The sequence below is a fragment of the Pseudopipra pipra genome, chromosome 21, assembly GCF_036250125.1.
Source record: "Pseudopipra pipra isolate bDixPip1 chromosome 21, bDixPip1.hap1, whole genome shotgun sequence".
Lineage (NCBI taxonomy): Eukaryota > Metazoa > Chordata > Aves > Passeriformes > Pipridae > Pseudopipra > Pseudopipra pipra.
Genome location: NC_087569.1, coordinates 2,901,298 through 2,918,172, shown reverse-complemented (window position 1 = coordinate 2,918,172; position 16,875 = coordinate 2,901,298). Strand labels below are relative to the sequence as shown.

At 58.3% G+C, this 16,875-nt stretch overlaps 1 protein-coding gene across 11 annotated transcripts in view; it reads right to left on the bottom strand.

Annotated features, from left to right (window-relative positions):
* The window catches only part of TSPOAP1 (TSPO associated protein 1), a 62,711-nt gene extending 55,565 nt beyond the window's left edge, over positions 1-7,146 (bottom strand). For 6 of the 11 annotated variants that reach the window (XM_064677648.1, XM_064677650.1, XM_064677651.1 and 3 more), the window contains exon 1: positions 6,487-7,144. In XM_064677648.1, coding sequence (XP_064533718.1) covers positions 6,487-6,774 — 288 coding nt within the window. In that variant the 5' untranslated portion in view covers positions 6,775-7,144. Of the gene's footprint in view, positions 1-6,486 lie in introns of all 11 variants that reach the window. The other 5 variants (XM_064677652.1, XM_064677654.1, XM_064677658.1 and 2 more) reach the window with 2 other exon arrangements.
* Between the last annotated feature and the right edge of the window lie 9,729 nt (positions 7,147-16,875).

Here is a 16,875-nt window from a genome sequence, read left to right as displayed (position 1 = left end):
AGGTGCTGCTCAGGGTGCAGGTGCCCATCTGGCTGAACACTCCTGGTCTCCTCAGTGCTCAGTTTGCTCCTGGCCCTGCTCTCCTGTGTGCTACAGAGCCCTGGAACTGCTCCCAGCTGGACACTGCCTGCCTGGAGCAGAGGCCTGACAAGGTGTGTGTGGCCCCAGCCAGGCTTTGCCCAGCTGTGACCCAGCTCTCTCCGTGTCAAACACAAATTGTTTTGCAATCCCAGGATGTGTGAGGCCACAAACTGCAGCTGATCCATCAGATAACCTGCAGCAGGGGGTTGTGCAACACTCCTCAAGTACAACATCACCCTCCTGCCCTTGGGTCACTGTGTGACCCCCGTGTCCCCTGCAGGGCCTCTCCCACCTTCACATCTTGTGAGAAAGGTTTTGCAGGGCAAAAAGCAGGTACAAAGCCTGTTCTACCAACCACCCTTTTAACATCAGTGTGCAAGTGTCTCTTGTCTCTTATCAGCTTCCAGAAAGATTAGGCCAAGCTCTAGTAAAGCAGAACTGTGCTCCATCTCCACCACACTCAGGGGACAGTAATGGTGTTGGTGTTCCACTGCCCAGCCTGGGAATGTGTGAAAGCCAGGCTGTGCCCCATAAAACCTGCCTTGGTTGTAAAACTTAGAAGCCAAGACAGCTAAGCTGCCTTTTTTTCCCCCCTAACTGCAGAATATTCTGGGTACTGCTGAGCAAATCATTGAATCTGCAGAGAAGCAGCTCATGCATTGGTATTTCCACTAAGAAAAAAAAAAAACAACAAAAAAAGCAAAATGTAGAAGATGTGGGAAGAAAATGTGTGAACAACTTCAGTGCAAACACAGAAAGACTTTGCAACCTCTGCTGCTTGTGTACTCATGCACATTGCCAATCATTTGAGCTAAAACATGGGCATTGGCATCCTATAAATATTTTGGGGTTTTTTTTGTTGTTTAGCTCTGAGCAAAGGTCGGTCTGCAGCTCCCAGCACTGCAGGCTCAGGCCCAGACCACCCCAAGGTCTTTATGGAGCATCTGGACTTCTTTTGGATGCTACGTTTCAGATAATTCTATTTTGTGAGCATGCAAAAAAAACCAACCCAAAAACCCCAAAAACTCTGGGGAAGAATGATAAAATTGAGTGCTTTCCAGGTTTGGTATTTGATGGCTGGAGTGGGGGTGATGGTTCTCTGATATCTCGTCTTTCTTGTAACAGAAACTCTAACCCAAAGAAACACTCCCAAGGAAGGTGTCAGACTTCTGGCTTCACCCTGGGAAGCCACGGAGCTGCAGCTCAGTAAATCCCCTGCCCATGCAGAAGTGCCTCAGCCCTTTAACAGGATCAGGGCTTGGAAAGTCACTCCCCACCAGCAGCAATATCCATGGTCACAGGTCTCTTTTCTTTGAGTGGAAAGACCGGATTCCCCACCACGTTCAGCTCTGGAGAGGTAAATGTGCTCTTCCACCTTGGAGGGTACAGCAGGGAGCTGGAGGGGCAGATTTGGTGTGCACAGCAATTTTTTTTCCCCAGAAATCTGCTCTGCAGTTCTCCCCCACCTCTTCCTCTTTTCCAAATCACTTGAAGTTTCCCAGGGGCCCAAGAGCACCTTTTCTTTTGGGTCACATTGGCTTAAAACCTGCTCTAGTTCCCAGGCTTTGGCATGATTAGATATTAGGAAGGAATTCTTCCCTGTGAGGGTGGGGAGGCCCTGGCAGAGGTTGCCCAGAGAAGCTGTGGCTGCCCCATCCCTGGAAGTGTCCAAGGCCAGGTTGAACTGGGCTTGGAGCAACCTGGGCTAGTGGAAGGTGTCCCTGCCCGTGGCAGGGGGTGGAACGAGATGGGCTTTAAGGTCCCTTCCAACCCAAACCATTCCAGGAGTCTGTGTCAGAATCAGTTCCTTGCCCCTCTTGGTAAAGCAAGAACTCACTTGGGATATTTGTACGATTTTGTGCTGGGCTGAGAAGCCCCAAATCTCCAACAGCTTTAACAAGAGATAAAGGGGAAAATCATCCCCTTGCACCCCCTCACAGAGCCAGAGGTGCTGCTCAGTGATCCACAAGGAAACGTGAATGGCAGGAGCAGCAGCAGACATACCAACTGATGCTCCAAAGGGTCTTTTCCCAGAACTCTGAGCAGATGGCTGGGATGCAGAAGGCCTGCACTCACAGCAGGAGGAGGGCAACAAGGCTGCAGCACTGCACGTGCCATCTCACTTCACGTTATTCCAGCAGGAAGGAATGTTACAGCCAGAAGACACCAGGGAGCCAAGACATTGGTGAGTCCCCTCAAAATATCCAGAGGGTGAAATGAGAAGGATTCTGGGGTGAAGGATCACAGTGTGGTGATGAACAACACCAGCATGGTGGGACAGCCCTGTCCCAAACCCAGCAGCCCAGAGGAGCCAAGGACATGGTGAGGAGGGAAAGGCTGATGTCTCTGATCCTCCACATCCCTGGCCAAGCCATTTGGACGTGTCTTTGCACAGAGAGCATGAGCTTAATTAGTAAAAGAGCCAAAATGAGCATTACCTTCCCCTTCACAGCCTCACTTTGCCTTGTTTTCCATTCATTCCTGGCTCTTCCTGGCAGGCAGACACCTGAGGGTGGCTGTGCATCCACAGTCCTGCAGCAAACAGCACTAAGGCATTTGCATGAGGCTGAGCACTGCCAAGCCAAGAAAAATTAATTTACTCAGGTTTTTAGCAAGACAGAACACAATCTTCTAATTGGGATTGCAGGAAATGGTCTGTACAGCAAGAACTGGCTCCGTTGCCCGAGATCTTCTTGTCCCACTGGCATCTTTTATTCTGCTGACCTACCCTTCCTGGCCAAGGGTGCAGCTCTACACACCCTCAGACATTAAATTAACAGTTTTCCAGCTTTGCCAGTGGAAAATTTGAAGCTCTTGAAAGGCCACAAATTCCTGCAAAAGACACTGAGCTTATCATTAAACGCAGCTTGGCCTGAGTGCTTGACATGGAGGATCTTTACCAGCATTTTATAATTCTCCCCGTGTCTGTGCTTTGTGTTATTAAGCCCCACTGGGACCAACAGGTTTTTTTGTGGATATTTAAATTCCTACCCACTGGAGGGCTCCTTGGTTTAAGCATTTTCAGTCGGGTTTTATGGATTTATAGAATATTCGCAGCTCCACATGACCTCAAGGGAAGCTGAGGCTTGGCTTTTAAGAAATGCAAATCCAAAGCAACCTCTGGAGATTGAGAAGGAGCCACAAGAGCCAACTCAGAGCACCCTCAGTGTGCCCCTTGCTCGTGTGGTTCTTGGGATGGGAACAGGGATGTGGTCAGCAGCTGAGCTCATCCCTTCCATGATGGGGCTGGAAAGGCTGTGGAGATGAGTAATCCTGGAAGGGAAGATGCAGGGAATATGCAGAAAGTGAATGACCTTGCTGCTCTCCCCTCCTCCAATGTGCCAGGAGGGAATGCAAGATTCCTTCAGCGACCCACTCCCAGACCACCCTGAGTTTTCCAGGGCCAGGGCAAATCCCACTGGAGCAGCATCCCATAGGAGATGCAGGCAGCTGAGCTCTTGTGGAAAGTGCTCTAAAATCCATCTGACAGCATTCTGGGAACTTTCCAATTTCCAGCCAGACTGTATCTGTGCCACTGTAACCCCGTTCTTCCTACACACGTTTTTCTCCTTCTCTGTTATTCATTATTTGGATTGGGATCCTACCCCTGCAGTGTCTGGAGATTCTCAGCAGGAGAGTCATTTCTTATCTTCTGTGTCCACACAGAAATTTTGGAGAGCAGGACCAGAGTGATGTCAAAGGCCTAGGACAAGGATACACTTGTGACAGTCCCCAGAAGGCTTCCAGTGGTGCCATGGTGGGAGCTGGGAAACCCTGCCCTGCCTTAGAGGATGCAGGGGCATGTGGAAAATGGATGAGAAGATGTAGGCCCCAGCCTCAACAAGGAAAACTCCCAGCAGACCTGTGCAGAACATTCCTCTCCATGGGAATGCTGCAACCTTGGGACAGGGTAAGAGAGGTGGTGCAATCCCAGCCCTTGGAGATACTCAACACTTGCCTGGTCAGGATATGATCAACCTCTTCCAGCTCTGGAGCCTGCTGGGAGCAGGGGCTGGATGGGAGGCTCCAGGAGTGTCCTCAACCCACCTCTCTAACTCCAGAGTTCCCTTTCCAGCTCCCAAAGGGAGGAAGGGCAAGGGCTCTCCACCCTCTGCACTCAGGAGGGACCCAGGCAAGAAAGCCAAGATTAACTTGACCTCCAGACAGCCTTAATCTCTGCCCCTGAGGGAATGGCAGAGCAGCAGTGGTGGAGGCTGGGACACACGGTAGGAGCTCCATCATAAAATCAGCATCTTTAATGAGCTCTGTCAGCCATGAGCCCTCAGGAGGCTCTTCCCCACACCAGGAGATTTCTCCCTGGAGGCAGCTGTCCTGTTCACAGAGTGCAGCTCTGACATCCCAAGGACAAATGTCCTAAAGGAAGTCCAGCTCCAGCAGCAGGACACACAGTGCATGTCCCAGCCTGGCCAGGGGGAGCTGTGCTTTGGAGGGGAGCTGTGTGAGCCTCCCCCTCTCCCAGCTGTGTGAGCCCCTCGTTCCCTAGGAAGTGGATTTGAGGATGTGGCTCCACAGCCCAGCAGCACCAGCCCTTGTTCTGCTATGGCTGGAAGCCTTTCCCATCCCTAAAGCCACTGGGCTCCAGGAAGAACTGCTGGGTTGATTTATTTTTTTCCAGGAAAAGACAAGGTAACCTTTCTGGGGATCAACATCAGTGTTAAGGATGGTACTGCCATGGTACCACCAGCACCACCACGGTGCCACTGCGGCACTGCCACGACACAGCAGAGTGACACCAGGTCCAGCAGCACCACCCCAGCACCACCAGTTCCACCATGGACTATGATGGCACTACCACCGTGCTGCCACAACCCCATGGGAGTGGGAAGGGAAACTGGAGTCACCCACCCAGCCAGGAGCCTCCAGGATCACGGGAAACACTCAAAGCAGCCCAAGGACCAAGGCAAACTGGATGGCAGGTGCTCAGCAGTCACCATAGACACCAAGCGGGGTCCTCACCCCCTCCTCCACCACCCCTGGATGCACAGCTGGATCATGGGGGACCCACTGCAGGGATCATCTAGAGCTGGTGCACAGCCCCCTCCCCAAAAGTGCTGTTCAGCTGCTGGAGCACCCACAAACACCCCTCTGAACCAGCCACCTGCCCCTCTGCCACTCCCAGCCTTCCCACCCAGGCTCCCACCAGGACACAGCACCTATTCTGGCTCTCCTGAAGGAGTGTCCTAGGCTGGGTTGGACAGGCCTTGGAGCAACCTGGTCTACTGAAAGTTGTCCCTGCCCATGGCAGGGAGTAGAAGCAGATGATCTTGAAGGTCCCTTCCAACCCAAACCATTCTGGAATTCCCTGAAGACAGTAAGTCTGGCACAACCAATTTGACTCCTGGGATACAAAAGAGGGGAGAGAGCAGAAATCCTTCCCATTCTGCAGCCCCATTTTTCGGCTGGGGTGCTCCTGGCACAGCCAGGGCTGGGGTCAGAGGCAGCCCAAGGGTGCCTGGTTCAATGTGTCCTTTCCCTAAGCATCACAATAAACAGCCCTTCAAAACAGACCCATAGGAAACTGTGCTGGACTGAAATCCTGTTGTCCCTTGATGTGTTTCCAGTGGTGCCCTTTCTCCCCCAGGCAGCTCCAGCTGGGCTCAGCTGCACAGCACAGCCTGCTCAAAACCCTCCTGCTAAACCCCAGCCAGCTCTGCTCAGCCCATCTCCCTCCTGAAGGCCAAAAGCTGATTTCTCTCCTGTTTAAGAACACCCCCAGATCCCAGGGGACCCCAGGAAGATAGCTGCTCTTCCTCACGGGAAAGAAGGGCAAGCTGTCCTGAGCAGGGTGAGCTGGTGAACTTTCGTGACCTGGATGGAGGAGGCGAGACCCTGAGGAGCTGTTTGGGCTGTCTTTAGGGAGATGCTGCAAGGGGCTGACCCTGCACTGCCCCGAGGTGCCCAGGGCTGCCTTCAGGGACAGGTTCCCCCTGCAGTGCAGGTGCCCCAAGCCCTCCGAGGCTCCCCGGAGTGGAGAGGGGATATTTTGGAAGGGGGTGACAGTGAGTAAATCATGTCCCTGCCACGACCTGCAGAGCCCTTGATGATGTCGGAGCGAGGAGATGCCGCAGGGACGGCTCAGCCTGGGCTGGTGCAGCGGCTGTGTCTGCTCCGGGTGGGCTCAGCGAGACCCCGCACCAGATCCAGCGCCTTCCAGGCAGCTGGAAATCCCCGTGGAAGGGCAGCGGAGGCAGCAGCTCTTTCTCTGCTGGGGTTCGTGGCAGCGGCTGTGGCAGCTCCCAGCCCACGGGGAAGGTTTTGGGGGTGGCTCAGCCGCAGCCCAGCGCACCCATTGCCGGCGCCCGTCTCGTACCGAGGCAACGTCCCCGCGGTGTCTCGACGCCTCTCGCCCCAAAATGAGCCAACGCTCCGCCACCCCCGCCTTACCTGGGGGGGTCTGTCCGTCCGCTCCATCGCTCGCAGCGGCCTGACGAGCTCCGGTGCGGAGTGAACCCGCTGCGGGTCCGGCGGGGGAACGCGGGGGGTCCCGGGGGACTCCTCCTGGGGCTGGGGCGCTCCGTCCCGCTCCGATCCCGTGGGAAGCCGGCAGCCGACCGTGTCCGTGTCACCCCCCGCGCCGTCACGCGTGTCCCGGTCCGGGCAGGCGGGGGCGGCGGGGGCGGCATCGCCCGCGGCGGGGGCAGCGCTGGGCACCCCCCGCTCCGGCTCCTGCATGGCTGGGGCAGCGCTGGGCTCACTCCGCTCCGGGCAGGGCTCCGCGGGGCTCCGGCAGCCGGCACGGGAGAGCCGAGGGCATCAGAGCGGCGGCGGCGCTGGGAGCAGCCCGGGCCGCGCTCCCCCGCGCCGGGGCCGGGGCCGGCGGCAGCAGCAGCATCCCCGCACCGGGGCTGGCTCGGTCCCGCACCGGGAATGGCTCGGTCCCGCACCGGGAATGGCTCGGTCCCCGCAGCCCCGTGCGGTCGCTGCTCCCGCCGCCCTCAGCCCACCGCCGCCCCCGGCCCCATGACGTGGCGGAGGGGCCGGGGGAGCTGGCAGCCCCTCAGCCCGGGCAGCCCCCGCCGCAGCCGCTGCCGAGTCATCAATACGGAGCCGGGCCGGGCCCCGGGGGGGCCGCGCCGCGCCCCGGGCCGCCAATGGCGGCGGCTGCGCCGGTTTCCACGGCAACGCTGCGGGAGCGGGGTCTGGTGCCTATTGATGAGGCGGCGGCAGAGGGGGGCGGACGGGCCGATCCCGCATCCCCCCGCACCGCAGCATCCCCCCCGCACCCCGCCGGCATCGGGGTTTGGTACAGCACCGGCCCCAGCCCCTGCTCGGCTCTGCCCCGGGGATGCTCATCTCTGCCCCAGGATGTCTCTGCTTCAGGGATACCCGGCTCTGCCCCCGGGATGCCTGACTTTGTCCCGCGGATGCTCAGCTCTGCCCCAGGATGCCCAGCTCTGCCCCAGCAATGCCCAGCTGTGCCCCAGGATGCCCAGCTGTGCCCCAGGATGCCCAGCTCTGCCCCAGGACTCCTGGCTCTGCCCCAGGGATACCCGTCTCTGCCTCGGGGATGCCCAGCTCTGCCCCAGGGATGCCCAACTCTGTCTCATGGATGCCCAGCTCTGCCCCAGGGACACCCAACTCTGCCCCAGCAATGCTCGGCTCCGCCCTGGTCATACCCATCTCTGCCTCATGGATGCCCAGCTCTGCCCCAGGGATACCTGGGTCTGCCCCAGGACTCCTGGGTCTGCCCTGGTCATACCCAGCTCTACCCTGGGGATGCCCAGCTCTGCCCTGGGGATGTTCACACACCTTCCCTCTGTGTGAGCTGAACCTCAGCCCCTCACTGACACACTGTGCTGGAAACAACCCTCTGCTGAAAGCTGCTGGACCCTGCCTGCAGCATGAGCAGGACAAGAGGCAGAGGGTGGTGTGGGCAGGGAGGGAGGGCTGGGAGGCTGATCTGATCCAGGGAGACAGGAGTTAGCAGCATAACGCTCCAGCAAAGCAGGCACTGCCATCTCTGAGCACACAGAGCGGGCTGATGTGCTCTGTCTCTGCCTCCTCCCTGCCTGGCTGTGTCTTTGATGAAGATCACATCATCCATCAGGCTGGTCAGCGTTCGTGATGCTCAGGGGAAAGCCAGTGGGCCACCCTGGGGGACATCTGTCTGTCCCCTGCTCCCCAGCCCTGTTCAAAGCTTGACCCACTGCAGAGCAAGGCTTGCCCAAGAGGGTTTGATGATCCCTGAACCCCTGAGCAACTGGGGACAGGTCCTGCCTCCCCACGTCCTTGTGTGTGGCAACAGCTCCCAGTCCCACTGCTGGTGTCCCTCTCCTGCAGGGTGGGGGTGACATTTGGCATCTCACATATCCCTCGATGGACATGGAGCCACCAGGAGAACCTGCCCGGGGCCACTTGACCCAGGGGAGGTACCCTGGGGGGGTCTTTGATGCCTCTTTCAGACATCTCTTTGTGTGAACCTCCTTTGAGCAGCTTCATCAGCACATCCAGATGTGTCCTGTGCAGATGTGTCACCTCTTGAACCGGATGCCATGGGCCAAGTGTCACCTTTGCCTGAGCCCAGGCAGCACAGGCAAACCACCACCCAGATATTCAATTCACTGCTGGCTGTGAAGGGTGTAGATGACCCACTCAGATGGGTCCTGTGATGTGGGGAGTTACCACCACGCCAGGCAGTCTCACCTCTCTTAGCAGGACTCTGCCATCCCACCCAAATCCCAGATCTCCGGGCTGCCCATTCCTAAGGAGTGTGTGTGTGGTGGGGGGAAGCCCCAAGCTGGTGATGAGCAGTGGATGCAGCCAACAGACCAGAGGGGAGATTCCAGACAACTGATCCCACCTTCCTGTGTTTTCTAGTCTCATCTACCTTCAAACCACCAGTTTAAGTGACTCCTTCTGCTCCAGGAACAGGTCAGGATAGATCCCACCACTGGAATCCCCCCGGTTGCTGCTCACAAATGTTTCCCCCCGGGGAGGCACCAGGCAGGACCTGCAGGTGCTGCACGAGTGTGGAAGGAGGCCCAGGCACTGCTCAGCTCCCTGACAAGACAGAACAGGCAGGTTTCGTTAGCAGGAGGCGAGAGGCAGGATGGGAAGTGCTCCCTGATAAGATCTCATGGCTGCGGGGAGCACGGTCCCCTCTGAACCCTCCTCAAAGCCCTCCTCTGAACCCTCCTCAGAGCCCTCCTCTGAACCCTCCAAACCTTCCTCCAAACCCTCCTCAGAACCTTCCTCTGAACCCTGGCTCCAACACATTTGTCTCCTCTGGGACATGCTGTAGCAGCCAGCTACAGGCTCGGTCTTAAGCTGTGCCAGGGGAGGTTTAGGTTGGATATTAGGAAAAAATTTTTTACAGAGAGAGTGCTCAGCCATTGGAATGGGCTGCCCAGGGAGGGGGTGGATTCTCCATCCCTGGAGGTGTTGAAGGTGAGACTGGATGTGGCCTCAGTGCCATGGGCTGGGAACCACAGCAGGGTTGGATCAGGGGTTGGACTTGATGATCTCAGAGGTCTTTTTCAACCCAGTTGATTCTGTGATTCCATGATTCCTACACCCACCCTGAGGTCAGGGGGTTGCTCTGATGTGTCCTGGAGCAGGTCCAGCATCAACCAGGACCCAGATGAAAGTGCCCAGGTCCTTTGGAGAGCAGGAGCTCACCCCAGTATGGGCAGTACATGTGTCTTTATGGGAACCTGCTGAAATGCCTTCAGGATGGAGGGAGGGCACTAAAAAATGGAGGGTTTGTGGTGTTTTTTTTTTAAATAGGAAAAAAGTAGCAGTTTCTGTTTTGCTGCTCTCAGCAAGAACCACGTTCCCCAAGTCTCCCCCAGCAGTCACCACTGAGTAGCTGTAATACATAACCACAGTAATCCCTGGTCGTGAACACTGGGTATTTACCCTTCCTAATACTTGAACATTCAGTATTAGGAGGTGAATTTTCAAACCTTTTGCCTATCAAAAACTTGAACTTGCTTTTCCCTCCCAGAGCTCACAAACCGAAAGCTGCTCGGGGCGTTGAGCTCTGGCTGCTTGGGTTTTTTTTTTTTTTAGCCCTTCTTCATTTTTGCTGTTTAAAAACTTGTCTCCTTGTGACCATGACGACAGTTTTGATTTGATTTTTTTTTTTTCCCTTCCACATCCCCTTTGAACAGCCACAAACTCACGGAACGTGGGAAAGCTGCGACAGTGAGGAGAATTAAAACATCCCTGTCCTTTCTGGCCAGCCCAGGGAGGGGGCAAAGGGGAAAAAAAACTACCACAGACTCAGTAAACCCCCCCCCCAAAATGATCCCAAGACCAGCACAAGAAGTTTTACAAAATGTGGAAACTTTCCACCAATGTTTGGGCTCAAAAAAGGAAAAAAAAGTGTATTTTTTGTATTTTTTTCTACTATTTTTAGATGCTCTCTCCCACGGGCAGGAGATAGGGAGATGAAGCCACAGGGGAAGGTGCCTGGAAGGGTTTGGGAGCTGATGTTTGGGAACAGGGACCCTTCTCCTGCATCCCTGGAAGCCAGGTTGGTTTTAGGACCCCCCCCCGGAAACACAGGCCAGGAGTTTGTGGCTGGAGGGGGACTGGGATTGTAGGAGAGTCTCTTGGCTCCATGTGGCCTTTGACCACAGCCCTCAGGGGCTGAGGTTTGCCAGCCCCCATCCCCACCCATGACCCCCCCAAGGCCTCCCCAGAGCTCCAATGTGGGCAGACTGGGATGCCCCCTCTGCACGTGGCCCTGAGCACTGCAAGGAGCTCTTCCCCGGTTTTGCATTTCCCAGGAACTGAATACAAAAATCCACAAAGTCAATGCCAGAAGAGTTTTATTTAGCAGTCCCTCGCCCTGCTGAACCCAGAAATGATCAGGAGCCCTCTTCTGCCTCCTGTGCCTGTCCCCACTGCATGTGGGGACACTGCCCAGCTCTTCCCAAGGTTTCACCACGTGGGAAATGAAGATGAGGGGGGGAAAGAATAAGAATTGGAGGCTCTGCTGCCTACCTGGGCTCCCAGCATGGCGTGAGCTCCGATGGGACGGGCCCCTTGGCCACACAGCTGGGCCACGTGGCCCCTGTCCCCCCCAGGTGCTGGAGGGACAAGCAGAGCATCTGCAGCCTGGGGAGGGTGGTGGAGCTCACGGGGTGGGTGGCCAAGCGTGGACCCCCTCCCGTGAGCCGGGCATGACCCCTCCTCTGCTCTCGGGGCGCGCGCAGCTCGTGACGGGCACGTGGTGGTGGCGGTGCTTCTCTTCTCCGTAGCCCACAGTACACTCATCCATAAAGTAGGAAACACTACACCCTGCAGTGCTGTTTAGTAGTGCTTTCTACTTTATGGGTGACTGCACTGTCTCTCAGCCGCTGTCCGGTGGCCGCTCTGCTCCAGCGCCGTGTTCGCGTCCGCCCGCGTGGGGCCACCGCCCGCGCCCCCCTCGTGGCCCGGCCCCAGCGTGGCCAGGGAGGCAAACTGCAGGTCTGGTCTTGCCCCGGGGACAGAGAGCCTCTGGCAGTGTCACCTCCTGCCTCACGGAGCTGTGCCAGCCTGAGGGACGTCCTCCTGCCCACCGGGGAGATCCTGCCTTGCCCTCCCTTGTCTCCCCAGAAACCCCGTCCTGAGCACAGGGGACATCCTCGCCTTGTCCCCACGAGGGAGACCCTACTTCATACCACATCCTCCCACCTCAAGCCCTATCTGAGGCACAAGGGACGTCCTCACTTTGTCCCCAAAGCAGGGAAGCCACCTAATACCCCATCCTGGTCATAGGGGACAGTTTTGACTCGTCCCCAAAGGAAGGACCCTGCATCAGATCCATCCTGGTCAGAGGACTAAGCTTTCACTTGTCCCCCAAGGAGGGGCTCCACCTAAGACTCCATCCTGGTCATAGGAGACTGCTTCAACTTGTCCCCAGAGCAGGGCCCCCACCTCAGGCCCCATCCTGGTCACAGAGAACCCAATTGCCTTGTCCCTGCTGGTGGGGGCCCCATGTCAAGCCCCATCACCCCCTCTCATTGATCACCTGGGACCAGAGGGCGTGTTTGCTTTGCCCCCACAGGGAGACATCCACCTCATACCCTCTCCCATTCACAAAAGACCCCCTTGCCTTGTCCCTGCAGGGGGAGATTCCACCTTGAACTCCACCGTTGCCCTTCAAACCCCCTCCTGCTCTCAGAGGACCCCCTTGACGGGACCCCAAGGGCGAGATCCCACCTCAGACTCCATCCTTGTCCCTCAGATCCCATCTGCACCACAGAGGCCCCTCCTTGCCATGTCCCCATGAGGGCACCTCACCTAAATGCCACCGTGGTCAAAGGGGGCTCCTTTGCCTTGTCCCCAGGGTGGGGAGCCCATGGTGGAGACCCCACCTAAGCCAACACTCTGGTCTCAGAAGACTCTCTTCTTGTCCCCTTGGTGGAGATCCTGTGGCAATCCCCAATCCTGTCACCCTTGAAATGTCCCCATGGGGACCGCCCCTCATCCCTCTATCCTTTACTGAAGACCCCTTTGCCCCATTCTCCTTCCCCTGAGGCCACAGGAGCTCCACATCCTGGGGCTCCCCTTGGGACCCCCCCCTTGCCCCATCTGCCAGCCCCGTGGAGACCATTTGGGTGCCCCCATAGTCCTTTGGGCTATGTGTTGGGGGTCACTTGGAGGCCCCCATGATCAAGCCCACCAGCCCCCAGCCCCGACAGCCACACCTCACCTTCCACTCCAGCCTCCACATCCACCCGGTCCCGCTTCTGCTGCCACCGAAAACCCCCTCGGGTGTCACTTCTGCTTCGGGCACTTCCCGCCTCCGCCCTCCCGCCAGCGCGGCACCTCCTCCCCCCACAGCGGGGGCTGGGGGCACCCCCTTACCTGCCATCGGCCCCCAGCACCCACGGCCCCCTCACGGCAGGATCGGGGCCGCCGGCACCCCGGGAGACCCCACAGTGCTCGGCCGGCACCCCGGGAGACCCCACAGTGCTCCGCCAGCACCACGTGGGCACCTCGATGGGTCCCCCCATTACCGGGTCAGGGTGTGGTGGCCTTCGCTGGGTGCCGATGGCCCATGTGCTGATGGCCCATTCTGGGTGCTGGTGGCCTGCTCTGGGTGCTGGTGGCCCATGCTGGGTGCTGATGGCCCACTCTGGCGCTGGTGGCCCGCTCTGGTGCTGGTGGCCCATGCTGGGTGCCGGTGTGGTGGGTGCTGCGCGGGGTGCCGGTGGCTGCCGGGGAGCAATGGGGCCCTGCGGGGAGCGGGGCTGCTTTTAACCCCATCCTGCCCACGTGGCCACGACCACAGGAAGAGCCGGAGCTGCCGGGGAGATAACGGTGCAGGTCCCACCCAGCGCCGCCCCGCAGCCCGACCGCAGCCGGCACAGCCGCGCAGCCAGGAAGCACCGGGGGCCGGTTACGCTCTCCTGGGCTTTGCTGCTGACGGCGACAAACATGTTTGTGCAAAAAAAAAAAGAGAGAAAAAAGAAAGGGGAAAAAAAAAAAAAGGTGTTTGCACAGGGTGACAGTAACCGAATTCACCTCCCACGGACGTGTGGGGCCGGTGTGGCCCCATGGCTCCACCGGGGCCCCATGGCTCCACTGTGGCCCCTCACCATGTCCTGGTGGTGGGACCTGCATGGGAGCAAGGTGGTCCTGCCCACAGAGAGTCCAGCAGCCCATGGAGGGGGTCTGCAGGGTTCAGGGGCTGCCTGGTTGTAGGGGTGAGGCAGGTGTGGGCCCTGAACCTGCTCTGTAGGAAACGTGTTGTCCAAGAGAACTCCTGGAGCTTCTCACCCACTCAGGGCTCTGCAAGGCCAAACTTCTCCTGTTTGCAGCCTCCCAGGGATGTGAGGCCCCTGGAGGAAAACTGAAAGCTGGGTTTTTGGAGGTTTGCACACCCGGATCACAACAACCTGACAGCACCAGGGATGGAGCCAGGACACGCACCAAGGGGATTTTGCCCGGCCAGCACCTCCCTGTCCCAGTGCCAGGGGAAGGCCACCATTAAATCAGATCAAAAGCTACACACCAAATCCCCCAAAGTGACCATAAATGGGATCAGATCTGTCCCTACACTGTTTTTCATGTGCCTCTGCAAAAGGCTCCTTTTTGGGCAAACGTGGTTCACTCTCACCATTGATAATCTGGACGGAAATGTACAAAAAAAACCTGTACTGGGGAGGTTTTCAGGATGCAGGGGGAGAGCAAAGTCAAAAATAACCGAGCAGCAGCACAGTCAGAAGTGATTTGACTCGAGCAGCACATGTGCTGATGGCAGCAGGTAGAAGGGGCTTTGGCAGAGAGGGAATTGGTTGGGAAAACCTTTCAAACTGAGGTTGAACTGCTGGAAGAGTTTAGGTGAAAAAAACCAAACATAAGTGGCTGGAGTGAGCTCATCTACCAGCCAAGTGGCCCCATCCCTGTGCCTCGGCCCCCAAGGGCTGCCCTGTCTCCCACCCTTTGCTGGCCCTGTGCCCATCTCCATCCCTGAGAAATTCAACAGGGAAATGGAAGTGCCACTGGTGATGTCTCCAAAGGGTCTGTGTGGCAGCTCTGACCCCAGAGAGCATCGCTCTGCCTTGCCAGAGGCATGAGGTGAGCACTGACTCATTGATGGCAGAGGCCACCACGTGCATGGCTGGTCCCATCTGGTGGCCTCCTGATGCCAGGTGACTTCAGGTGCCTCCTGAGCTCCCCAGATTATCCCTCCTGGGGACACCTGGAATGTGTAAACATCATTTTGGGTGTGTGAGTGTAGAATCACCAAATATCCTTAGCTGGAAGGGACCCACAAGAGTCGAGTCCAATTCCTGGCCCTGCACAGGACACCCCAAGAATCCCACCATGGGCCTGAGAGCAGGTTGTTCCCAACCCAGAGACGCCCCTGGAGACTTCCCCCAGTGCTGTCAGTGCCATGGGGGTCCCCAGTGGTGGTGGGTGCCATCATGAGGAGCCAAAGTTACACAGGGTACAGGCAACCGTGGTCTTAGAGCAGAGACAAGGAGCCTTTCTGGGGGCAGCCAGAGGGAGATTTGGCCCCAGAGGTGCTGCTGATGGACTTTCCCTGTGCTTGGGGTCAAGGCCATGTTTCTTGCTGAGGACAAACTGGTCCCTAGTAAACACAGGGAGGAGGAGGGGGAGGAGGGGGAGAAGTCAGGCCCCATGAGGAAACCTCCGTTTGAGGCTGACCACGGGGCAAAGCAAGCTGGAGATGTTTCCCAACGGAGGAGCTGGGAGAGGTTGCACCCCAGGGCCAGATGTCAGGGGGAGGGTGAAGCACGTGGCCTGCGCCGGGGGATGTGCAGGATGACAGCAGGGAGGGAGCTGTGCCTTCCCAAAACGGGGCTCTCCACCTGCCCGTGCTGCCTGTGCCCCGCCGGTGCCCGTGTGCCGAGGGGCCGGGCAGGAGGGCCACGGGCACCTTCCCAGCAGGGAAGTGGGGGGAGGCGACGCTTCCTCTTTCCCTGGCCCAGCACAGATCGGGGACATGACATTTTGGGTTCCTTCTGCCTGCACTCGGTCTCAGAAAGGAGGAAATCAGCAGATCTGGTTCCTCGGGCTCAGACGAGGTCTCTGAAAGTCTCCAACTGATGATGAACTTCCCACCTCCCCCCGGCCATTGGTTCATTTTACCGACCCGCAAACAAGGCTGTAGGAATTCCTACCCCAGCCTTTGGCCCTGGATTGCTGGTCCTGCTCTGCTCAGCTTGCCTGGCTGAAGGAGCCCGCAGAGCACTGAGAACGTGGGGGCTTTTTGGGGTTGGGGGGAGGCTGAAACAGCTGCGTTTCCTCCCCCGGGGGACCTCTTGAGAACATCCGGCCCCGGGCGCTCCCGAGGCCCCTCTCCACACCCTGCCCACCTGCTCGGCGTCGCGGGGTCTCGCTGATGGACCCCCAGGTGCTGGGCGCTGCTGCTTCCCGGGATGCAGCTCCCTGGGACGAACCACCCCCCCGTGGCACCTGGTGCAGGTCAGACACTGCCGTGCACCCTCGGGGTGCCACCCAAATTTGCTGTGTGACCTCCCCGGTGCCCGCGGGCCACGGGCTGTTGCTTTTCCAGTAACTCCCGCAGTATCGGCGAGCGCAGGGCAGCGGGAGCCGGGGGCTCGGGGGGCGGCAGCGGCGCTGGCCCCGGCGCAGGGGGAAGGGCCCTTGTCGGGCCGTGCAGCCGAGGAGCTGCGAAAACGCTGATAGTTCTTATCGTGCCTTGCAGCAACTTCCCCCCCTCGCCTGCGGTCGCGGCGCTCGCTGCAGGCAGGGGAAGTGGCCGGGCCGGCTCCTCTCGACCCCGGCGTGGAAAGGGACGAGCTCCCGCCGGCGCCCCGGTCTGCGGACCCCGCTCGGTGTCGGGGGCAGGCGCTGCCCCACCGCGCTCCTGTGGCTCACGGATGCTCCAGCACCTCATGACTCCCATCCATCCAGCACCTCATTGTTCCCAGCCAGCCAGCCCCTCATGGCTCCCAGATGCTCCATCCCCTCATGGCTCCTGGATGCTCCAGCCCCTCATGGCTCCTGGATGCTCCAGCCCCTCATGGCTCCTGGATGCTCCAGCCCCTCATGGCTCCCATCCATCCAGCCCCTCATGGCTCCCATCCATCCAGCACCTCATGGTTCCCGTTCCTTCAGCACCTCGTGGGCCTGAGAATGGTGCTGGAGGAGGAGAAGGTCTCACCCAAACTCTCCCTGAGCCCCTCCAACAACTCTGAGGCCAGTGGGAAATGGGGTCTGTGAGCCACTAGTTCCACAGCCAGGCAGCAGCATCTCCTGGCCATGGTTCTGCCAGGCCCCAACAGAGCCACAGTGTCACTGTTAACAGTGAAACCTAATGATTGCACTCCTAACACAAGCCAC